At 42.1% G+C, this 25,482-nt stretch overlaps 1 protein-coding gene across 2 annotated transcripts; it reads right to left on the bottom strand.

Moving 5' to 3' along the window:
- Positions 1-371: 371 nt before the first annotated feature.
- CASP7 (caspase 7) lies at positions 372-21,020 on the bottom strand. 2 transcript variants are annotated; one of them, XM_077930243.1, is made up of 6 exons: positions 20,893-21,020; positions 6,738-6,883; positions 5,878-6,006; positions 4,920-5,095; positions 4,068-4,206; positions 372-2,400 (listed from the first exon to the last, which is right to left on the bottom strand). In XM_077930243.1, the coding sequence occupies exons 1-6, from the start codon at positions 20,973-20,975 to the stop codon at positions 2,177-2,179; spliced, it is 897 nt and encodes a 298-aa protein (XP_077786369.1). In that variant the 5' UTR covers positions 20,976-21,020; the 3' UTR covers positions 372-2,176. The 2 variants fall into 2 exon arrangements, with proteins under 2 accessions (XP_077786369.1, XP_077786368.1); XM_077930242.1 differs by lacking the exon at positions 20,893-21,020 and adding an exon at positions 17,583-17,698.
- Between the last annotated feature and the right edge of the window lie 4,462 nt (positions 21,021-25,482).

Raw genomic sequence — 25,482 nt, 5'->3', positions numbered from 1 at the left:
ATTGAGATTTTCCATGACGATTCCCTGAAGAACAAAGGAGTTATGCATTTCCATCATATGTAAACAGTTTATTAACTTCAACATGTAAACAGCTGATTAGTTTCGGTGTCTTGAACTACTAGTTTATAGTTACAGATGGGTAGCCGTGTTGGTCTGCCATAGTCAAAACAAAAAAAATTCCTTCCAGTAGCACCTTAAAGACCAACTAAGTTAGTTCTTGGTATGTGTATCTGAAGAAGTGTGCATGCACACGAAAGCTCATACCAAGAACTAACTTAGTTGGTCTTTAAGGTGCTACTGGAAGGAATTTTTTTTACTAGTTTATAGTTTTTACTATTATTTCATTGCCTGAATATAACTGGACAGACATGTTATGTCAAAAGAATTTATTAATTCTTTAAGTGCAAAAAATGTTATTAACTGAGATTATTTCACAACCATTTGCAAGGCAAAACTCCCACTGATGCTCCCATTTAGTTTACTCTCTTGCTCAAGAAACATACAGGTCTTTGCCAGGATAAATTCATAGGATTGCATATTTCCCACTTCATGGTGAGGCCTAGTCCTGCAGCTGTCACTACCTGAGATCCTACTGCTATATTTTTGCATCATGCCAGAAAAGCAATTTGTCTCACTGTAAAATCCATAGTGCACTGGATTTCTTAAGAAGTTATTGGCATTCTGTGGAGATCTCCTCTTGCAGTGATGGAAATATTTCCTACCTGATGTTGTGTAAGATGTGGTCTATCCCCAGTTAAAATTCAGCAGACTCTTTTCCTATCTTGCTTTAAAGCTTGAAAACTACATAAACATTGCCTTTGTACTGGTGACTTGACTGACACAAAATCAAGTTTCCATGAGTAGCTAGGATTCATAGCTCAAGCTTACTTCAAATAGCCACAGCACTGAACACGCCAAGAAAGAGCGCCTTTATGGTAATGAAATGAAAGTTGGCCAATACATCCATAGCGTTGGGTATACTGTGGACTTGTTATAATAACAAGAAATTCAACAATTGTACAACACTGTTTGTAAATCTAGAAACAAGGAAACAAATCTAGAAACAAGAAATTGGCACTATAAAGTGACATACAGAAAAATGTGAATTTATGGTGTAAGATCAAGAATGATGGGGTGGTGGTTTGCCTTCAAGTGAATATGTAGGCACCGAATCTGCAATGTCTAATCATGCAGAAAGGGCAACACAATCAAGCTTAAGGCATTTAAAGTGAAGAACTGTGTGGCTTCTCAGCAGCAGTTAGTCATTACAAGGAAGTAGAAACTCTTAATTTAACTTAGATTGCTATAGTTTTACTTATTGCTTTGTGGAATAATTGTGCTTTGATCTAACTGACAACTTACAGGCATCACTGTTATTTCTGTTTGAAAGCTATATACTACACAGCACATATTTGCTATCAAATTGTTATTTCGCTGAAAATGTCGTAAGCTGCACATAACTGTTCAGTGTTCTCATGATAAAACTGGAGTGGTATTTCCATATTGGATAAAAAGAAGCGTTTCAAGTATTTCTTAGGTTTTATAAGGATAGTTTTCCAATGTAGGGAGAAGTAAGGAAAATAGAAACAGACTTAAACAGAGTGATTTTGAAAAGTAAATGGCTTATGATTTCAAACCCACACTGAGACCAAGCAAGACCTATGAATGGATATGTCCTCTGATATGTAAAATACCAATGAAATCAAGTCCACCATTTAATCACAGAAAACTCCAGTATACCTTGGTCATATTCCTATGTGATTCCTCCCTTTTATATTTGAGAAATTAAGAAAAATGTTTCAGTGCCATAGCACAATGCCAACACATTTTAAGTAGTTAATATTGAGGAATTTCCATGAGAAAAAACCCACACACGACTCCAGATGTGGTCAAACAAGAGAGGTATTAGAGGCATTTTTTTTTCAATGTGGCCAGAAACAACAAGAGACCAGAATTATCTATCAAAATACACATGAACAGTCAAGGTGGCATGTTGAAAAGGATTTTAACTATCAACTGAGGTAATCGTCATATTGCATATTTCAAAGATTATCTTGATGAAGCTCTGGATCCAGTGTGGTTTGATTTGAAATGTTTTGATTAAAAAATCCCCATTGTATATTTCAATCTTTCTTTGGAAGATGGGCAGATGATATATGCCCAAACAAATGAGATTTCAGAAGTAAACTTCTTTGGTTAGCATGGAGACCACACAAGGAATCTGTTTCTTCCCATTGAAGCGTGGGTCATCACACTGCGATTCATAGTTTCTTGCTACTTTGTAGTTAACCATGGTGAGCATCTGCAGGATCTCCAGCTCTTTGGCATACTTAGTCAGAACTTCACAAAGAGATTGCACAAACCAGGAGCCGTTCCCTGGATTCCGCCAAGAATAATAACCTGTAAGTAAGAGCAAAGGGAAAAAAAGCCTCCTTACCATAATGAAGGGTGAAAGAGATATTTACTGCACATTACAAATAGGGTCATAATCCAAGCCATATACGTACAAGTGAAGGAGGGAACCAATTTGGGTCTATAGGTTTTTGTCACAATCATTTGCATTGCTGGAGAGGCAAGCAAAGCATTTTGCTTTTCAAGAGTGTGAGTGCTTGCTGTGGAAACCTATGCATATGCAAAAGTACACAGGGCTGGACTGTGTCAACTAAAATGATCCCGGACCATCATGATACATGTAAATAGGGCTATTTTTTAAAAAAATCAGAGCCTAGGACTTGAGGATCAGAAGGTTGGCGGTTCGAATCCCTGCAACGGGGTGAGCTCCCATTGCTCAGTCCCTGCTCCTGCCAACCTAGCAGTTCAAAAGCATGTCAAAGTGCAAGTAGATAAATAGGTACTGCTCCGGCGGGAAGATAAACTGTGTTTCCGTGCACTGCTCTGGTTCACCAGAAGCGGCTTAGTCATGCTGGCCACATGACCTGGAAGCTGTACGCCGGCTCCCTCAGCCAATAAAGCGAGATGAGCACCGCAACCCCAGAGTCGGCCACGACTGGACCTAATGGTCAGGGGTCCCTTTACCTTTATTAAAAATATGGAATTGTTAAGACTTTTCCAGCTAGCTGAAATAGAGAAACATAACTAAAAATAAAAGAGGACACTGATATCGTTAGCACCACAGTTTAGCATGTACAACAAATGTGTGGGATCCCACAGAGGAGATTGCGGCTGCTTTGCTCCTCCTCTGCTCATTCTGCTGCTGTGCTGCCCTAAGTTATGGTTTGGCTTAGCATTTTATCCAAACCTGGGACTGTGCTTTAGCTCTCCCAGACAAACCATGAGCTATAAACCATAGGATAAACCTTGTTTACAGCACATGGTTTATATGGAGAGAGCTAAACCATGAGCCTGGGTTTGGATGCCATGCTTAGCAGCAGAATGTCAAGAGGAGCCATTCCAGTAGCTCACATATGATCATTTGCACTAATTATACACAGTGGCGTCACAAGGGGTGGTGGTGGTGTGACCCGGGTGCCATGTCTGGGGGGTGTGACTCCGGGCATGGCGGCGCGAGCAGCCATCGTGCCACTGTAGCTGCATGTGGACGATCCTCCGTTTGTGGCTGCAGCTGCGAGCAGAGGATCCCGCCACCATCCATACAGCATTCAAGTGGCACCGATGGCAAACCGCTACGTACAATGCATGCACAGTGTTGCACGCATGTGCTGTACGTAGCGATACTGCATATGTGCCCTGCGTAACAATGCCATGCATGCGTCATACGTAGTGGCACAACGCGTGTGCAGCCAGCAGTTTGCCCCGCCCCAGGTGTCGGTTAGCCTTCGTTCGCCCCTGATTATACACACAAACTAGAACACTGAAAAGCCTATATACATTTCAGAAGGAAACAAACTTGATATGTGAAAATATAAAGTGCTGTGCTTCAGACTTTCAAGACTGGTTCATAATTCAATGTAAAGAAAATACATTTCCCCATAAAATAGCATTCCATTTTTATTTAAGTTCCAATGCTTATATTTTCCCCAATATGTGACACTTTGTTTTACTCTCACTCATTTGTACGTCAGGTTTGTCACTTTTCCCGTTTATACCTGGCACGGTGGAATACGCATACAAAAAATCTGCTTCTACAGGAATCTTGCATCCTGGATTGGCATCCATTTCCAGATCGTTATTTGGAGAACCTGCATCTGTCTGAATCCCTTCATCAAATTCAGAACCTCGACAGGCCTGAAACCATGATATAAAAAGTGAGCAAAATAATTCAGTGTACACATACATCACATACAATTTAAAGGAGTTATGGAATTTTATGATAATTTTGTAACTGAAACAGATTCACATTATAGCTGAACATATACTTGAACCTTGTAAATGAAATATGGTACATTAATGACCTATACTAGGATCAGCAGCATCAACCCTATGGAAAACATATTCGTCCTAGGGCTACAGCTTAAATATATTAGCTGCAGTTCAATTGTATGAATACACAGATAGGCCATGCCATGCCATTGCTGGTGAGCACGCTATTCATTATTTATTAAGTGCCTAATATTGGCCTTAAGCTGACATTTTGTGTTTCTATGTGCAGTTATCCAAAATACTCAATACATGAGAATTTTTCAAAATCAGTTTTTAATTAATAACAAATAAATTACTCTAGGGCAAATAATGTAACATCTATAAAAAAAAAGGGAGAGGACAATAAAAGGAAATGAAAGTGGGTAGTAGTGCTTGAGACACAAACTGAGAAAACAGAAAAAAGACAAGTATTGAGCATCGTTCTCAAGAAAAGCTGACCAAATATCTCTCGTATCTGCCTGCCTTAGGCATTACTCTGCAACCATTTTGGACTACTGTTTCCAATTCTAGCTTCCTGCTGCTAAACTTTGGAAAACAGCTTCTACCCAGCACATGCTAGCTTGCATCAAATACCTTACCTGAATGAAAAACAACTTAGGTTTTCCAATGAGGCTTGGGCACTTGTCTCCTCTGAAAAGACTTGTCAACTCCTTTATTGCCATAGCTCCATCTGTGCCATAGATAAACCCCTCGTCTCCGTGGCTTAATAATATGCATGCAAAACAAGCAGCATCACTGTGGCTCTCAAGGGCAACTGCAAATCAAACATATTTCCTCTCACATAATGGAAATGCCACGTACCAAAAACTATACGTGACAAGTCTTTTTTCTGCACAATTAAAAGAAGGGCTAACAACTCCCACTGGGTTGGATCTTTGTCATGCTTAAAAGAGACCCTTTGAAATCAATGGAACTTAAATTAGTCCCACTGTTTCCAATGGCTCAATTCTAAGCATGACTAAGCCTGAACTGCTCACTAGGCAGTGCTTGTACAGTGGTACCTTAGTTGTTGAATGGCTTGGCTCCCGAACAAATCGGCTCTTGGAGGTGAGTGTCCTGGTTTGTGAAAGTTCTTTGGAAGCCAAACGTCCGACACAGCTTCCGTGGCTTCTGATTTGAGTGCAGGAAGCTCCTGCAGCCAATCGGAAGCTGCGCCTTGGTTTTTGAACTGTTTCGGAAGTCAGACAGATTAAGTTTGACAACCAAGGTACCACTGTATTCAAAAAAAATGTTGTGCTAGAGGAAGCCAGTGCAATGATGCCTGCTAGTGCAGTGGAACTCCACCCTCCAAATCTTCTCCAGATGGTCAGGAGAACCCCCAGAACAGTGAATTAGGGGAGATGGTCCCCTAACAGAAACAGAAACAGATCTCCTTAGTGCTACACTGACAACAACCCAGTTCATTTAGTACTACCCAAATTATGTATTAAAAGCTCAGCTTCTCAAATGACCAAAGGAAGAACACAATTGGTCTTCTTAAGTAAACCAACAAACTACCTAAACAGGGAACCTAATGCAATTGGTGGTCATTGTTACCTTCCTTGAGTTTATTCTCCATAGCTTCACAGGTGAGATCATTATGGATGGAAACATCAAATCCAATGCTTCGAAAACATTTTAGCAGGTCACCAGCATCTTTATCAGTGCCATTTCGTATACCCATGTCTGATAAGAAACACAAGAAGATTGATGCTGACTGTGCAGAGGCGTACTTATTATTATAGGTTGTGTGAATGCCCAATGGGAAAGAAAATGATTTAAAAACTTAAAACCTTTGAGCAGTATTCAGAAACAGCTTGTTATATTCACAAAGACCCAAGCAATGGCCAGAGAGGGGGCCCTGTCGAGACCACTGCAGAAATGTTTTGTGGCACCATAAAGACTAACAATATTTTACGGCGTGCTTTTTGTGGGCTCAGTCATTTTCTGGGTATGGCCACTCTTCCTTTACAAAAGTTCAAGGCTGCTCACAGCAAAATACAACCCTCCCCCCCGGGCAAAGTAAACACTAAAGCAGCATGCTAAGAAATAGTAATAAAAAATACATTATCAACAGCATATGCCTTTAAAACTGCAAAAAGCCCCTCCTAAGAGAACACTATAGGCAAGGTGGTTATGTCAGACATTGAAAGCACAAAAGCCTTTCTAACAGAAAGCTTTTAACTTTATGGCTGAAGGCCAAAAAAGAACATGCAAAACAGGGTCTTCAAATTTGAAACTAGCAATAGAAAAGTCACTCTCCCTTGTTCCCATCAAATGTGGCTGATTGATATGGGAGAAGAGTGTCCCTAGATATTAACATATCGTCTTGAAAAGCACTGCTCTCATGTACAGCTCTCTTGCTCTCTAACAGAAGTACCACCCAGAGTTATATTAAGATGATGTGAAAAACATACTTGTACTTTCTTTGAAGTTCTTGTTGTTTATAATAACACATTTTCCAATTTTCTTGTAGTCCATACGATACAGGAATTCTGGAGGAACAATTCGGTTTCGGCTAGGGAAAGAGGTCTCTGGCTGAATTTCCTGTCCATTCTTTTTTCTGTGGAAATGTAACTAAATGTTCATAGACAGAACACAAAAGCATTTCAAATTTTCATTGATGCTTAACTGATTATTAAGTATTGTGTTTCTCTTGTATGTAAGCTTTATTAAGATATTTTGCCAAATTTTCCTCCACCAAACAGTTATGGTAGGGTTTGTTTTTCAATTTTCGTGCAGTACACTGTTTTGTTGTTGTTAGAAGCAGTAATCAGTTGTAAATGAGTATTAATGAATGCAGGATGAAGAATAACTCAAAAGAAGAGTTATTTTAGGTTTCCTTGGGAGATCATAGCCCGTACTTATTAATATATTATTCAATACTTCTGTCCAGAAATGTTTGTTTTTACAGTTCCAAAAGATATATCTTAAATTCGCCTTAATTCCGCATCTCTAGCTGTGCATGTTTTGGCCAAATGTTTGTCTAATTCTGTGTGGAGTTAAATACCACTGGAATATTGCTTTAAAATAGTTCTCTTTTGGATTCATACTAATAAGCATTGTTGGAATCAAGAAAACAAATTTATTGAGAGGTGGGCCTTGATTTTACATTCTTAAATGACCAAGTAAATGACAGTATCTTTCCTGATGTCAATCAACAGGGAGTTTCAAACACACTAAAAAATACTTCGTTACAACTGCGGAACGTGTATAATGTGGCACTTGTAATAGGGCTAGTTCAAAGCAGTTAAATGGGCACAAGTAAACTGCTCCCAGGGTGTGCATTTAAGACACACATTCCAACTTTTAAGTGATTGCAAGTTCTTGGTCACAGCATGTATTACCAACCAAAGACTACCTGTACAGCAGGGGTAGCTAACCTTTCTTCGGCCAAGAATAGGAATGACACGTGGTCAACCCTCTGGGGGCCAAATGTCAAAGCGGCCAAAGTATGAAAGTGGGGGTGTGGTGAAAACTGCAGTTTTCAAGCCTGCCCTTCAAAAACTTTTTCCAACAGCTAGTCTACACTATTTTAAATCTGTTGTTGTTGTTGTTGTTGTTGTTGTTGTACAAGTGTAGGGAAAGTCTTTGGGGAGACACCTAAAACATTTTGGCATCATAGAAGCAAACCCACAGGAGTGAGCAATAATATATATTTTTAATGGCTAGTTTTTGGGGTGTGTGTGTGCACAAGTTAACCACCCTGCTGTGGACCTACTAATACCACACAAGAAAAAGTATGATTAGTTTTAAGACAGAAAAATTGCTTCTATTAATCTAGTCCCAACGAACATTGGTACAAGAGTGAAGTCACAGCAACATTTCCTTACCAATACTGTGGCCTAGGTAGCAAATAGACTGTGTGTGTAGAATTCCTACTCATTGCTGGCCTCAGCTGATATTTTATAAAAAATACCTCCCCCCAAATCCTTAAGACAGTTCCCCTATTTTTTGGTACGCTACCTAGTGCAAGCCTCTCTTTTACATCTCATTGCCTTACGCAGGCAGGCTATTTGTGCCTATAAAGTACAAAGCCTTCTACAGAACCTGAACTATGATTATTTTTTGTTGTTGTTGCTGCTGCTGCTTGAAATCTATTAACTTTTTGGGGGAGGGAGGGTTAGGTGATAAAACCCCAAAACAACCTACACACCAAATTCATGTGTGTGGGGGAAAATGACTGTAATGAAACTGTGGTGTTATATCCTTCCTGTCATAAAGAACTCTAAGAAAAGGAAGTACTTGCCTTTATTTTTTAAATAGACACATCAAGAAACAGTGGCCTGATTCACACAGCAAATTATGTTTTAAAATTACAAGAATGAGCCACAGCAAGCCTTTGGCTTGCATCTGCCACTTCTCCTTTGGAATGGCTGGGCGGAAGAGATGAAAAGCTTCTACTCCTATTTCATACTGGTCATGGTTTAGCATTATCCAAGCCCTGAACTACAGTGCATCTTAACTAGGGCTTGTTGAAACAAGTCAGGTTATTCAACTATGGTAAGCAGTTCGCTTGTTTCAACAAACCACAGTTAAGCATAACCACCATTTCTCAGATTTGGATGACAGGGAAATAAAAAATGGAAGCGTTTCTAAAGTCCTTCAAAGTCCTTCATTCCTCTGGGCACTCAAAGCTCAAATCGTCAGGTGGAAAACAGCTTTGAACCTGATGAGGTGATCAGTTGATCCTATTTGTTGAACCAATCATTCTTAGGAGAGTTGGAAGCACAGAGCCTTCTGAAGCATAAGGCTAGACCAAGGCATTTTGCTGACTGAGGCAACACGGTTAACAGCATAGTGTCCTCTACCACACCTGAGGCAGCAGGCCAATTGGGGGAGGATGGCAACAAAGGGGAATGGCTGAGGGGTTCAAGAGAAACAGCTGGGGACTGCTGATTTCCAGCATCTGAGACACTCTGCCCAATTGTAGGGTTGTCCCTGTTGAAGCAGCACAACGGGCTGTAGATGCTAACCTTCTCTTGTGAAAAGGATTCTGCCACAACTGCCATGCTTTGGGTTTGTGTACAGAAAGCCTCTTTCTCTAGCATAGTTCTTTCGAACTTTCTATGTTTAAGAAAACCATTCCCTATCAAACTTGTCTCCCTAGCATGCCTATTAATGTTGCAAAGGATTGTAGGGCAGAGCTCTAGGGCTGAGCATGAACTATGAAGAAGAGGGTCTGCTATCCTAGACCAGCAAGTTAAGAAACTATGTGTACTTATGAAGAGTAAGTGTGCAGCAAAGAATAATGGTGTGAGATATTGGGCTCCTGTAGATTACAGGTGGAATTAAGCCTCTGGATTTTTAAAATCTGGAATAAATTCAAGAAAACTGGCTTCTGCCTTTGCTAGATAATTTCACTGCACCTTTGAGGTCTCTTCTTTCCTTGTCCTTCACATCTGTGGCCTGGGCTTGAGATTTCACATGGGACACCAAGCACAGCCAGTACAGCCTTGTCATTAACCCAGGAAAACAGAGTCTGCTTTAGAACAGGTTTAATCCTCAGCCCTGTACACTAAGGGAAGATTGTTAGGGATGGGAAAGCTGTTTTCCCATGCTTGTAGGCTATGGCTGATCTCAAAGGGGAGCCCCTGATTAAGCTGGCTGAGGAACCTGAGGTCTCAGGAAAACAACTGGTAATCTACCATTCTGCCTATTCATGCATTCACTCATGTGGTGAAGCAGGGAGGGTCTGCCCTGTTGGCCTCATCCCTGACCCTGTGCCCCCACACCAGTCTTGCCTCTGGCACCTGCATGTTGAGTGTGGGTGTCTGAAATGGAGTTCTCTGCATGTGAGCAGCTGTTCACAACTAATGGTGCCATGTGACCAGGGCAACCTGATTTTACACATGTGCGGATCACATGGAACCCCTCTGCATAGGCAGCTGAAAAGAGGTTTCTTTTCAGATGCCCATTCAAAGGAAAGTGTAAGTCCAGGGAAATTGTGTGGCCAGCTCCTCAACACATTAAACCCGTTGCATGCAAGTAAGGTGTATAGGCCTAAAGTATACTTATTTTGTTTCCCGCTCTGCCTTTATACTATCATAATGAACCTTAGGGCTGCAGTTGTTATTTGGCCAATCTTCCTCATATTTGTATTCTTGATCTGGGGAAGCTATTATGATAATGCATAGGAGAGCCCCTATGTGATTCAGGTTTAGACCTACATCACTGTAATCTAGATGGACAACTGTGAGAAACAGTTGGTACTTGTCCAAGGAGTGGCAGAACAAGAAGGAAGCAAATTTGTAGTGGGGAACAAACCAGATTTTGGAATTTCCCTTATTTGCATGCCACAGCAAATCATGATAAATTAGTTTGTTCGAGAATAATAAAAGCAGGTCACTGATTTATATTACTCTTTGATTTGTGCCCAGCACAAGTTCTTCAGGCAGAGATAGCAATGCAATACATTTTTAGTGAAAAATAAATCTATTCTCAAACTTAAGTTTCTGCTTACAGAAATGTAAAAATTTACAACAAAACACAACTTGTATCATTAATTACTATGAACAGTTTGCTTCTTAAACTTGACCAAAGCAACATCTTGTAACAACACATTCCCATAAACCAATCACACTTTAATGTTTTCACATGACATTTTCTTTGACACAATGCACAATTAGTTATGTGCAGGACTGTAAACTTCTTACTTTGTTTCAAGGGAAGATAAGTTTACGTTTTTATTTCCTCCCAGTGCTATGCAAGAGAAGTTTACCTTTTTATTTCCCCCCAGTGCTATGCTTTAAATAAAATACATCTGTACATAAGTTACAGTTAATCAAATGAACACTTACAAGGTTAACATTTTTAATCAAGAGATTGAAAAAAAGCCTTTTCTGTTAATCATTTTCTAGATATTGTTTTGGGTTGTCTGGATAGGACGTTGTGCATAATTCTAACAGTATGAATTTACATTTATGTGAAATTTGAGGCCTTCAAATTCTTATGTCAGACTGCTCAATTACTGGAAGCTTTGATGCAAATAGTCAGATTTCTGTTAAGACAGAAGTGTAAACACAAAGATTGAAATAGTATACCTACGGCCACACCTGCACCCACCAGCAAGCAACTCAGGCTGTAATCCTATGTACACTTATTTGTGAGTCACATTGCAACAGTGGGACTTGCTTCCAAATAAATATGCATAGGATTACCCAGAGAATTTGACTAGTTAGGAGGGGCACCTAACCATTCCCGTGAAGTGGTCTGTCTTATGAGTGATGGTAACAACCAATAGTTTTTAGGACCCACCCACAGGGTATGAGCTGGAGGTCGTCCTACCATGTTAGACCTTATGGGAGACCTCCTGTGCTTTTCAAAGCTCTCCTGCACAGTAAAAACACACACCCTCCAAAAACCACACACCAAAAGTCTAGCACACATACATTCCAGTATCTTACTGCTGAAGCGATTTAGCTTTCTATAGAGCAAGAAATGGTTGGCAAGCAGTGAGATGTTTAAATAGGCTCCTTTGATGTGAACCCAAAAAACCCCCCAGCCTTCAGCTTACACCAGCAGCTGAACAATACTGACTGATTATGAAGTGGCGAACAACTTGGTAAATGTTCCAGAACTGCCATTTTCATTAATCAATTGTGGTAGGTCATTGTGCTATGAAAAATGGTGCACTTTTAACTGCTGCTCCCTCATTCATGTTTTTGTGTTTCAGTCTTTACATAATATTTATTTCCTGGCTGCATCTAACAAGTAACCTAATACGCTGTATGTTTTTCTGTATGCAAACAAAACGAAACAAAACTGAAATGCAAGCAGATTAATAGTTGTTAAAGAAATACCAATGATGAAAAAAAGATGACGTAGAAAAAATATTGAGCTATAAAAGACCCTAATGGCTGCTACATAGTTTTCAGTGTGAGAACTCTGAAAAAGGCTGGAATGCAGTTATTGCATGGGGAGGGCGGGGAGATCATCAGATGGCTGCAGATTCAGTTGCTGCAGAAAGAAAAACTTTCCTGGGAATAAGCCACAGTGAACTCGAGTGAGGCTTTGTTCTGAGTAGGCATATATAAGATTGCACTGACAATTTCAGGTAAAGTACAATAAAACAATAAGCAGAACATTATAATTCTCAAATGCCTGTGGAGAGGAGACCTGCAGATGCCAAGTTATTTATACACATTAGCTGTAGGTCTGAGACACAGGGCCATGGAAAGTGAATTCACTGGGATGAAAAGTTAATTATACCTCAAAATGCTCTTTCTTTCGCAAATAATAAAGTTTAGATAACAGCATCATAGTCCCTTCAGACAAAATAGGGCATCTTATTCTATGCACGCTCTGTATTCTTTTATTCCAGTACCAGATAGTATTAATCAAGTCTTGGGTGAAATACCTAGTAAGTCCCTTGAGTAGAGTTTAAACACGCAAACTGAAATGTGTCTAATTTTTATAAACTATTTGAAAAGCTGCCCTAACTTCTTAGGCCAGATCTCCTCACCTAACAAATCTGGCAAATGAGGGGGCAAGAAAGGGGGGAAAGGAGAGGAGGGAGTGAAGTTCTGTTCTACAAATGGCACAACTTTGTTGCAGCCTCTGGCCAGTATGGGTGAGGGGAAAACAACAGAATCTTGCACCACCCTCGCCACATGGCTTGGTTATCTTTGTAAATGAGGCAGGACCAAATGTTTCGACCCCTGTACCTAATTTAAGATCATGAATAATAATTGGGATGATCTAACCCAACCTTCCGGCTGAATGTATTCCTGCCATCCTCTGATCACTGGCAATTTATATAACATCTTTCGCACGCACAAACTCACCCATTCATACTTTTACTGTTACCATTCTTTTCTCAAACCAAATTTGCTTCAGCTTCAAACTTCATACCACTCATGTAGCTCCTCTTGTGTTTGTTGTCAGAACTGAAGACTGCGAGTACCTGGCACAGCTTTTTAGTCTCTTGCTTGTCTCATGCCATCATGCTATCTCTGCACACAGCCACTAAGGGTAACATGGCACTTGGCCTCACTTGTCCTGGAAGTTGGGCCAACACTGATGTGGGGAGGAGTTGCAGAGTGGATTCCCCCCACCTGGCATGGAGCTTCTCACGTTACCTGAGCACAAGAAGGAGCTGTGCCACGCTGGCTACCATCACATAATGTGAGAAGGTACCAATAGACTACTGTTGTTTTCAAGGGAGCAAATACTTCTCCATTTCTATGCCTTACTGACCTGTTTTAATTCACCAAACAAATGTGCACCCAGTCCGTGGATTGCCAATCAGGAACATAAAAATGCTCATTTTCTGAGTTCAGGATGCTAAATTATCTCCCCCTCCTACAGAAAGTGAAAGGGTGACACAAAGAATGTACAGTACCTTGGCTCTTCATCAAGTGGTACACCACTCTGCATCTGAAAAATACGTCCACCTTGCGATGCTGAATAGGTTTAGTGTTCTCTATTAATGCCAGCATCCCACCATGCTTACACTACATTAGTGACTGAAGCAGCCTACGGGTATGTTCACAGATCCAAAGATTTGTCTGTGTCAGCAATGGGTCACGCTGGACTTTTCTATAGGGCTATTGAAACCTCCATAACTATGGCCTAACATGCAAGCCGAGGTCATGCAGGTCTCTTGCGCTCCTGCTGACAGGCAGAAAGCATGTGCTTGCACCACTGTGATTCTATCACTGCTCTGCTGTAATAATAATGCACAGAATTTTTTTTAAAAAATGCTTAAGAGATAGGCACATGTGGCTCTGTGTGCAGAAAGCAGAAGGTTGCTGTCCTTTGAAACCATCACCTAACTCTGATATACAACCTCACACTGTATCAAAGTAGTGTTCCTGAAAATTCTTAAACTTCTTTGTAGAAAAACAAGCATTTCAGTCTATTTAATACCCTATATTTACTAGTATATGGAATTCTACATAACTGATGTTGGGAGCCTGCCTAATTAATTTAGACCAAAAGAGTTATATGCACAATGTTTTCCTTCTGATATCGCACCCCTTATATCCTCACAAATACATTTGTTGCTTAAGGTTAAACAAGGCAGATTAAACAGGTTTGCACTTTACTTTCTGTGCCCTTTGAGAACAAACTGTCAAACTCTATGATATAATTACCCAACATCAATCTGATGCCAACTGGCCGTATTTCCCTTTCCCTAAAAAAATGAAATTCCAAGCTGGACAATTACATGTATCTGAACACACATTTGAAAGAAAACCCAGACCCTGCAATCTGAGGCTCTTCTTCATGTGTCTGGAGGGCAGCAACACAATAATGGGCCAGCTGCCTCCTTACACATTGTTCTGAATTGTTGGATCTGGCAAAGGTTGGAAATAACACAGGACAGTTTCCTCATGAGGTAGTCATGTGATAATGGCTGAGTCAGATGGCCCATTGGGAGATTCAGTGCCAGACAGCCTAACACAGTCATGGCCAAACTTGGCCCTCCAACTGTTTTGGGACTACAACTCCCATCATCCCTAGCTAACAGGACCAGTGGTCAGGGATGATGGGAATTGTAGTCCCAAAACTGCTGGAGGGCCAAGTTTGGCCATGCCTGGCCTAACGGGTTAAGCCTTACCTTGGGCCCTGGTTTTAGTAAGTAAGACAAAAAAGCCAGTGTTAGTTTTTTAGGATTGCAGTTGGCAGTGATACGCTAAAGAAAAAAACTGGGACCGGAGAAAGAGAACATGGTTGATTTCTGTTTTGGATCCTGTGGGAGGAGTGAGAGACCCTCTTGGAGTGTAATGCTGGGAACCTCTCCATCGTAGGCTCAGGTTGTAGATATGTGTAAATAAACCATATACCATAAAGACACCACAGTCTCCACTGTGCTTTATTTCCAATAGGAGGCATGAACCCTGGTTAAGCACCGGAGCCCCTGGGATCTCATACTGCTGGCGTAACAATATATTTAGTCACCAGGCAAAAACATCTCTCTTCTGACAGGCCTTTGGCTAATTAAACCATCTATGTGTGCATCTATGTGTGCATGAAATTATTGTTTTTGTTTGTTACGATGGTATTTGTTTTTGTGTTTTTATATTGTAAACCATCCTGTAATCCTTGGAACGAAAATTTAATAAATAAAGACACTTTAATGGTAAGTCTGGATGGTCCACTCCTGCCTTTGTCAATCTGGTGTCAATCCAGGTGTTTTGGATTGCAATTCCCACTGCTCTGCTGGCTGGGGCTGATGGGAATTGTAGTCCCAAAAATCTGGAGAGCACCTGGTTGATAAAGACTGGACTACTCGCCAATCGGCCTCTGGAGCGGGGGCCATAAACGTATATAATCATGGCTAAAATAAGGATTGAATTTATTTATATAATTATATCCTGCAACCTCAATACAAATGTATGTGTGTTCACAGCAGCTAACAGAATAGTTAAAAACAAAAAGTACAACTGGGTAATTATAACAGACAATAATGAATGCAAACCGATACAGAAAATTAAAGGAACAAAATAAAACAGCCACGACCCACTCAAATAGGTAGAAAAACCAGTCAAATGTTTACATTAGCAATTCCTAAAAGCTTATGGTGCCTAAGTGATAGTCTGAGCTTCTTAGCATAGTTCAGCTGGGCATTGAGGAGGTACAGTAATCTCACAGTGTACCTCCCCACGTCCTTGATAGATCGCAGGGAGTACAGCATTAATTCAGCAACAAGGGGATCAGTAACCTGTGCCTGCCTACATAGAGGCTGTGAGTTGTTCCCCTGTGCAAAAAAGCAATGTTCTTCTCTTTGGAAATGAAGGTTAATTTCACAGAAGTCAGCTTTTAAAGGACTCAGCAGCACAGAGTGCAGAACATGCCTAGATCAGGAGAGGACAAATGAGTGCAAACTTAATTAATTTCCCCCCAATAAGTTTTGCTATGCATGTTTTGCTTCTCTAAGAGATGACAGGAACCTGTCAGCCATCAAAAGTTGGTGGAAATTAACAACCAAAAGAGGGGGTGGTGGAAGACAAGACAGGTAACAGAAATAGGCTGGCACGAAACCCTCCCCTTTCCGTTACATCTCAGAAGTTGTCAACGTAAGTAGTTATTAAGCTATGTGCAAGCACCATTAAAGAAGAATGAAAGGCCTCTGGAACAAGGTCTTCCAGGCTCCTTTTCTTCAGCAAAATACGGAAGTCACGCAGCGGATCAAGCTTTTGAAAAGAGAAATGACCCGAAAAAGTAGAACTTGGATGACGACAGTTTTGGGTAACAATTCAAGAGCAACCCCCAGACTATTAGTGTGGATCAGAATATGGCAAGTTCAGAAATATGCTGAATATTAATGTGTTGTATCTAAATTGCTTAAAAGAAATGCATTCAGTCACTCACCAAACTAGGAGTCTTGTGCATGCCATGCACACCCACATCAGAAGCATTTCATAAAGTTGAACATGGATGTTATATGCATGCTCATTTGCCCAGTTAGTGAGAACCAGTGCGGTAAAATGGTTAGTGTTATGACCTGTGATGTATGAATTAGAGACCCCAGGTGTATATTTTATTTTTATTTTAATAATGTTTAACCTTTTAGAATGTATTAGGCTTGCTTTCTCTGTGAAAGTTGTACAAATGGCAGGATGTTTTAGCACCAGAGTGTAAATTGGCAATCCTTGAAGCTATCTGAGACTCAGGAAGAGGATATGATGCTCTTCCCTCATTGAAGACTAGGTTGCCAGGGTAACGCTGGACATCCGAGACCTAAAATGGTCAAATGGCCTGGGAACACCGGGCCACTCCAAGGTGACGTGGGGCTGAAGATACCTGTACAGAGCCATGCGTGCTTTACTTCTCACGAACTGTAACCTTTCCTGATGTACGTGAATATGTTTTATGACTCCTTGTTTGCTGTGTTTGAACTACTGTGTGAGCTTTGGTTCTGAAGTGCCTCTGGGCAGACCTTCTCAACTGGCGCACTGAGTTGAGTGAGCTCTGTCCTATTGCAAAGCTATAATAAAGCTGGGTCCTTAAATCTGGATGCTGGACTTGGAAACAGTTTCCGGGGTTCTGTGGTTCATTCAAAATGTGGTTGTTCCTCACCTGGGTATCGAACAAGGTGGTGTAGAGGTGAATTCTTACCTAGGAGACCAAGCTTCAAACCTATTCAGCCATGCAACTCACTGGATGAATTGGGCCAGTCATTAGCTCTGTCTAATCTACCTCACAGGGTTGTTGTGAGGATAAAAATGGGGAAGGCGAGAGCCATGTGAGTTCTTTAAAGAAAGGTGGGATATAAATGCAAACAAAAAAATAAACGTGCAGGTGCACTTACATACCGAGTTTGTAAGAATTCTGACTCTTTTTTTCTCCCCGCCCCAGATGAAAAACAGTGGAAAAGGCAACTTGTCACACAGGTGTGTGTACATGCCATGTGCATGGTGTAGGCATGGTAGGAAAAAAGTGCATATGTAAGATCCCTAATTGGGTGTACATGCTGTGGATCCAACTAACATTGAAGTCAAAGTCCTGATGCCTTTAAGTTAGTTGAAATGTGCTTAGAAATGCTGTTCTTGGGATGTCAACGAATCACCAACACAAATCGCAATGCTGGATGCAATATAAAAGACAATTTCTTATTTGGAGTGTGTATACTTGTAGATTCACCTATCCTTGTGATGAAATATGAGTTGCCTCACTCCCGCTGCAATTAATCTTGTGGCAATGTGGTCGCAGAATGGTTTCACTGTGTACCAATAATTTGGCCCCATACACACCATCAGGTAACAAATGTTCTAGAAGTGGACTGCTTCTGACATGCTAAATGTGCCTCACTGCACATTTTATCAACCCTCATTGAATTACGCTGGGAGCACTATGTTGATTGGCCCACAGAACTGTGTAGCAGAACCATTAGTTTGATTTAATCTAAATGAAAGAAAGATAATGGAATCCAACAGAAGGAAATGAATGTCAAAAGATTCCCCCCTGCTGCCAAATCTTCCTCACCTTCTGTTTTCTCATTGTACTTTCAGTGACATTTACAGTAATGTACTACAATAAGCATTAACTTTTAAGCTGCGACAAGTAAAAACAGATCTCAAAGATCTTATGACATCTAACAAGCAAAAAGTTATATTCATCTGCCATCTAGTGGGAAGAAGATATACAGGTTTGTTTAAAAATCCAATCCAATCAGTAGACGACTTCTCTCAAAATACAGCAATTTTGCCTTAAAACTAAACCAAAGACAGAGAGGCCAGGACCCTCTAGATGTTCGATACAACCACCCATCAGGCCTAGCCTGGTCCAGACGTGAACTGTAGTTCAGCAATATCTGGAGGGCCACATGCTCCCCACTCCTGCACTATAAAAAGAAACGTGAGCTCTGGTGTCCAAATAAAAGTGTGTGTGTGTGTGTGTGTGTGTGTGTAAGAGAGAGAGAGAGAGAGAGAGAGAAGGGGGAGCAAACTATGATGAGGATTCCCAAATTGTGATCTGGAAGCTTTGCTCAAGTGTCTCCAGTGCTGTCTGTGGTTTCGTACTCAAAGACCAGAGACAGCACATCCATCGCATTAAGTATTCATAAGATTTTAATTGTATATTTATTGCTTCTTTTATTTCTCGTATTGTTTTTCATTTAATTACAATTTGAATTTAATGGAATTCAAATTGTACCACAATAAAATACAATCTGTAAGAAATGAAGGCAGAAATGAAAATACACTTGAACATAAATAGTATCTAGACTAGTGCATAACAATTATTACAATAGGCAGAAAAATATGTGATCTGCTAAGACCCTGAGCAATGTACAAGCAGTCCATGAGGGGTGGGGAGAAGTTTTGAAGGCACTGGTGTATTAAGTATTTAAGGCAAGGCCCAGCCTCACAGTTTTGACTGGATACAAACGTGTGGCAGTCAACTTTATTTCACTGGTTCCTTTCTTGAGATATTCCCACATGGGAGGAGACAGAGCCAGGGAAATGCATCATAATCTGTCTCTCTAGCTCTCTAACCATGTTTTAAACCAGGTACTCACTCACCTGCCTCTTACAGATGCAGCATGAACAGAAGTCAACAGAAAGTGAATGAGAACACACTACTGTACTAGGTTCACTTTCTTTTGAAACCTAAAACGTTATTCCTTGTTAACAATCATTATGCTTTTCTATCTACTAAAGTTGAGTAATCCACATACTAGCATTTAATTTGACCTCTTATATGTAAAAAACGTATTACCATGATTTTGAGAATCTCTAAAGGCAGACACACACAAAATACACAAACTTGCTGCCACTTGATAACAGAAATTAAGCATACACACATACCGTATTTTTCGCACCATAGGACGCACTTTTACCCTCCTAAAAACCGATGGGAAATGTGTGTGCGTCCTATGGAGCGAATGCAGGGGGGAGGCAGGCGGGAGAAGCCCCCAAGAGCCCAAGCTTCGTGCGCTCTTGCGGGCTTTTCCCCAGGAGGGAGAAGGGACTGACTGGCCGCATTGTCCCTTCTCCCTCCTCGGGGAAAAGCCCCCAAGAGCGGCGCAGCTCCTGCGGGCTTTTCTATGAGGTGGGGGAATCCCCCCACCTCCCAGAAAAGCCAGGAGAAGCCGCGCAGCCCTTTAAAGAGCGGCGGCTTCTGCGGGAGGTGGGGGAAGCTGCAGCGGATTCCCTCCTCCGTGACTGCTTTGAAGCAGGAAAGTGGGAGGGGAGCAGCTTACACTCGTGTAAGCAGGAAATAGATGCCAGGCAGGAAGACACAACCACACTTTGACCACTGGAAAGTCCACCTCAGCTTCCCCAGATTTCCACTGAGACGGCCAGGCTAATCTCAATGGCCATAAGTCAGGTTCAGCATTAACTGGACTTAGATAAGCCATGGTTCCGCTTCCTACCCTCCTCTGAGGCTCGCTTTAAAGCAGCAAAGTGGACAGGAGCCACCTGCTTTGCTGCTTTAAATAGTTTAGTGCAACATTTGATTCAGAATATTTTTTTCCGTATTTTCCTCCTCTAAAAACTAGGTGCGCCCTATGGTCAGGTGCGTCCTATGGAGCGAAAAATACGGTACCAATTAAAATAAGCTGCACTACAGGTTCCCAATATTTGCTCTTTTAAAAATAGAAGCCAATCATGTCCAGTTGGCCAAATCTTAGCAATCATGACCAGTGGAAGTCAGGTAGTGCGCCCCACCCAATCCGCTTGTGTTGTTTCTCCACCCTTAACAAACAAGCTTATATTAACTCATGAATGAATACTGTGAATAATTTAACTGAAGTAAACATCCACTTGGGACTGACAATGGTTATAAATATAAAATATAATTAACAGCTATTCTTGGAATTTAATATTCAGAATTCAATTTAAAAGGAAAAGGAAAAGTTTAAATTATTAGATTCCCCCCATGTGGAACAGGTGTAAGGTTCATTTCTGGTATGTGGTGCATTTATAGGTCTGTATGCAATGCTTCCTTCCTATTGGACGGCTGAGTTTGAAGGCTGCACAGCAGAGGAACCAAACACAACAGCTGCACTGGCAGAAACTTGTTGCACAACCAGGGCTATTTTCCCATTAGAATTCTATCAGTGGATCCAGAATAAAGTCAAGATAAATTTCTTTTGGACAAGCTAACAAACATGTGCCTTACTTTGAAAAGAGTGAAGATCGCTGTCTTCTATCTGGCTTTGCATCTGGAACATCGCCATGGTCTCTTTCATCATTGCTCTGCATCTTTGTTGGCAAAGGATCCGCCGACTATTTAGAGAAACAAATGACAAGAATGCTATTAAAATACTTTTAACTTTTAAAAATGCATTTTTTTTGCCCATTTCAGAATTACAGAAAAACTGTGTTCTCAGATCCAATTAAAAATTCTTTCAAAATTCAGGAGGTTTTTAGAATTTTAGAGTTTTAGCTTTTGATGTTCAAATTACGAGAGATGCTTTTCAAAACTAAATATCCATAGACATCTTGAGCACCTACCACCTCCCTTCCTTGTATACTCATCTACACACAGAGGTGTGCTGTTGGCAAGGAAATCCCACATGCATAGATCTGTGTACAAGAGAGACAGACTGTGCTCAGAACCTTTAAGGCTGCACTCCTATTCACACTTGCTTTGGGGCCCCTGGGTTACATCTGAAACTCCTTTCTGATGTAATGTAACTCCTTTCAGGAATAAAGAAAGGCAACTTCTTTATTCCTGATGAGAGGGTAGACTGTACAGAAATTTTATACTGTAGGTCCCTCTGAACAAAATGGAATCACTCTCTAGGCTCCATAAGGTGGTCATTATCTATATGTACTAGGCAAATTGTAGGATGCAAACTAGGCAGGGAGAAACCCCGGTATCCGGCTAGATTTCACAGAATAGTGAAAATAATCTGCATCATGCAATCTTGTGGTAACAAGTCTGCATTATGCAATCCTGAGGAAACAACATAGGTCAGGATCACCCACGAATCTGCTTAACGTTCTTTAATTTTAAATTTACGAAAGTGACAAGTGATACGAGTACAGCAGTAGAATTAAAGTGTGTGACCTTGCATACAGGATACGGAAGGAGCTGCAAAAATATTAGAATTGAAAAGGGTAGAAAGGAGTGTTTGGTGGCACTATAGCTAATCCTCAGACACTGACAGTCTTTTAAGATCTTTGAAGGCTCTGTGACAGAGCACCTGCTCCACAGGCAGAAAGTCCCAAATTCAACCCCCAGCATCTCTAGGTAGGACTGGGAGAAACCCGTCTGAAATCCTGGGGAGTCAGTGCTGGCGATACTGACTCAATTGACAACAGCTTCCTAGGCTCCTTTCCATCAGGTCAGCTCCCCCCAGCCTAGAAATACAGTGACAGATCAACAGGCCTCTGTAGCAATTGGCAGCTTCCTCAGCAAGCAGAAATCCACCAGGTCAGAGCTGTTGTGGTTGTTTTTACAGGCAGGAATTAGGATTTAGGGGTGCTGCTTGCACCTCCAGAAAACAAGAGAGACAGTCGCGAGTACAGGAAGTGGGGTGGGGGCGGCGGAGAACAGATATTGGAGACTAAGAGGGCGAGCGCAAAAGGTTATCAATAAATGCTGCAAAGGGTTGAAATGGGCGAGGCGCAGAACTTCAAAGGAAAGGGAAACGGGACGGAGCCCAGCGCAAGACGCCAGGAATTGGAGGCTCGACGGGGCAGGCAGGGCCAAAGCGAAGCGGGAAGCGTCGGAAAGGCGCAGCTGCGCGCAAAGAGGCAGGCAAGCGAGGGGGGCCGAGCGTCCCCTCCAGCCCACCCCGGGGGAAACTTGCCTGGGCACGCTTGGTGAGGAAGGGGCAAGTGGGGCGTCCCTCTCCGCCGGCGCTCTGCTACGTGGAGCGGCGAAAGTGAAAGCGAAAGGTCCCGCTTGGGCGGCGCAGGAACCGAGCAGCGCCCCCGCCCGGGCGAAGGTCCCAGAGCGGAGTTTCCGCGTCCCCGGCAGCCCTTTGGAAATTAATAAGGCTGTTGATTCATGGCCTGTAGTCACTTTGCACTCGTCAGCCGCCTAGGCGCACCCGACACGCCGCCAACCCCGCGGGGCAGAGGACGGGTCCGTTTCATTGGGTGTTGTCCGGGCACATACGGCCCTCGCGCAACCACATTTCCAAGGAAGTGAAGCGACGCTCCTTTGCCGTCTAAGGAAGGAAGGGAGGACAGGCGGGCGGGCGGCACTTCAGTCCGCAGTCTAAAATTATCCGATTGCCCCATAGATTCCACCCAAGCAGGCAGGCCCCGAGGGAAGGCGAGGGGGAAGTAAAATCCTAGGAAGGGAATTCCCTCCGGCTTCTCTCTCCCAGCACGTGGCTTGATAGGGAAGCTGCGTGGTTGGGGAATGTTGCAGCTGAGCTGGGTTTGAATCCCTGCTCAGGTGGGAAGCTCACCCAGTGGCTATTCTGTGCCGCAGATTCAAGCTAATATATATTTGACTTCGCTTAGCAATTTTTTTTTGGGAAACGTTTAAAAATTGTTTTTTTTTGTTTGTTTTTTTGTTAACTTTGTGTTAAATATGTACAGTGTTCTGTAGTTGACCTCCTTTGTAATGTTTTATTTTGAAAACTTTAAGATAATATTTTAATTTTCTGTTAATTATGTTGCTTTGACTATATACGCTGTATTTGACTTTCTTCAGATTGTTTTATTGGTGTTTTAATATGCAGTAAACCACTTTGAGATTTTTCTTAAAAATATAAAGCGGTATAAAAATGAAATAAAAAATAATAATATATCTCTATTGCTGGCTCCACCTGCTTTGAGGGGGCTTGGGTACACACCATACATTGAAATTACAAGAGTCCTGGGAAATGTAGTTTAAGGGTGCTAGGAGCTGTGGCCCGTGAGGAGTGCAGTTATTACAATTTTTTTAGAGAGGAATCGTGCGCTTTAGATGTATTGTTACAAGTTTGGGTGAGCGACAGACTCCCTATAATTTCTAGATTCGTTAAAGGGTTAGAATATGGGCAAGCTCATCAACTCACAAGTTAAGCAACGTGGTTAAAACTATTTCAAGCTCTGTTGCATTAAAGTTTAGGATCACAAGCCCATTGCCAGCTGGGGATAAGCTGATTGCTGGTCATTATCACATTAAAGAGGGACGCGGGTGGCGCTGTGGGTAAAAGCCTCAGCGCCTAGGGCTTGCCGATCGAAAGGTCGGCGGTTCGAATCCCCGTGGCGGGGTGCACTCCCACTGCTCGGTCCCAGCGCCTGCCAACCTAGCAGTTCGAAAGCACCCCCGGGTGCAAGTAGATAAATAGGGACCGCTTACTGGCGGGAAGGTAAACAGCGTTTCCGTGTGCTGCGCTGGCTCGCCAGATGCAGCTTTGTCACGCTGGCCACGTGACCCAGAAGTGTCTCCGGACAACGCTGGCCCCCGGCCTCTTGAGTGAGATGGGCGCACAACCCCAGAGTCTGTCAAGACTGGCCCGTACGGGCAGGGGTACCTTTACCTTTTTATCACATTAAAGATGGGTCCTTGGGTCTGGAGAAAGGTGTAGAATTTCAGCTTCCATTAGTACGAAAATGGGAGGGAGCAGGCTTTGCTGGGAGGGGGGGGGAGTGTCAACTTACAAGAGGCGCTGGTTTTTGGAGAAAGGTGTTCTGGAAGATGAAGGGGAATAAAGGGAGAACCATCTTGGCTTTGGCTGAAGGAGGATGCACTGAGGCACCTGGAGCCATGACCAACTGCTGCTTTGGTCCCACACTGAAGCAATGAGGGGCGATGAGAGACACTCTGGGGGCATAATGTTCTGCACCACCTCCAGTGAAGACTTCCAGGTGTCAATGAATAAAGGCACTAGTTTCCACTGCTTTGGATCCTCCCACCGGAAACACAACTCTGGGTAAGTGCCTGGAGCTCCTGGAATCTCCTGCAGCCGCTTAGTGGAGATTGGAGTGTGTATGCAGTAGGGGTTCCTAGGTAGGCTGACTGAGCTATCCTCCTGTTCAATCTTCTGAGTGGGTCTCCGGTCTTTGGAAGGGTTGCAGGTCAGTGATGCAGAATCTGCTTTGCATGCAGAAGTTCCCAGGTTCAATCCTGAGCATCTTCTAGGTAGGGCTTGGAATGTTCCCTGTCTGAAATCCCGAAGAGCAGCTGTCAGTCAGTGTAGACGATACTGAGCTAGATGAACTGATGGTGTGACTCGGTCTAAGGCAGATTCCTAAGTTCCTATTGTGTCTCATTATTTTCAGCCCAAGAAAAATCTCAAATGCCCATTCCTGATGTATTTCAGCAGGCGTTTACCAGAAATCCAGGAGAGCTGCTGCCAGGCAGTGCAAACACTATTGAACTTAAAGAGTCTGATTCTGGTAAGACAGGTCCCTATGTTTTGCTGTAAAGTCCTGCTTTTAAATATATATATATAAATATAAAATATGTTTATATAAATATGTATAGGACTATAAATATATAGGGCTTTAAATATAGGAATATTTATATATTTATAGTTCAATAGATATAAGTCCTATAGGTAGGTTTTTAAAATAAAAAAAATAAATTAAATAAATATAACAGGGATGGGGAACCTCAGGCAGAATGTGACCCTCCAGGGATCTCTATCAGATCCTCAGGACTCATGTGCCACCCGCCCTCTCCCCAGGCCATGTCCATAGAATTCCAATTGTAATACAATAAAGTAAAGGTAAAGGTAAAGGTACCCCTGCCCGTACGGGCCAGTCGTGTCCGACTCTAGGGTTGTGCGCCCATCTCACTTAAGAGGCCGGGGGCCAG

This window comes from Podarcis muralis, chromosome 6, assembly GCF_964188315.1.
Source record: "Podarcis muralis chromosome 6, rPodMur119.hap1.1, whole genome shotgun sequence".
Lineage (NCBI taxonomy): Eukaryota > Metazoa > Chordata > Lepidosauria > Squamata > Lacertidae > Podarcis > Podarcis muralis.
This window is presented reverse-complemented; position numbering and strand designations above follow the sequence as displayed.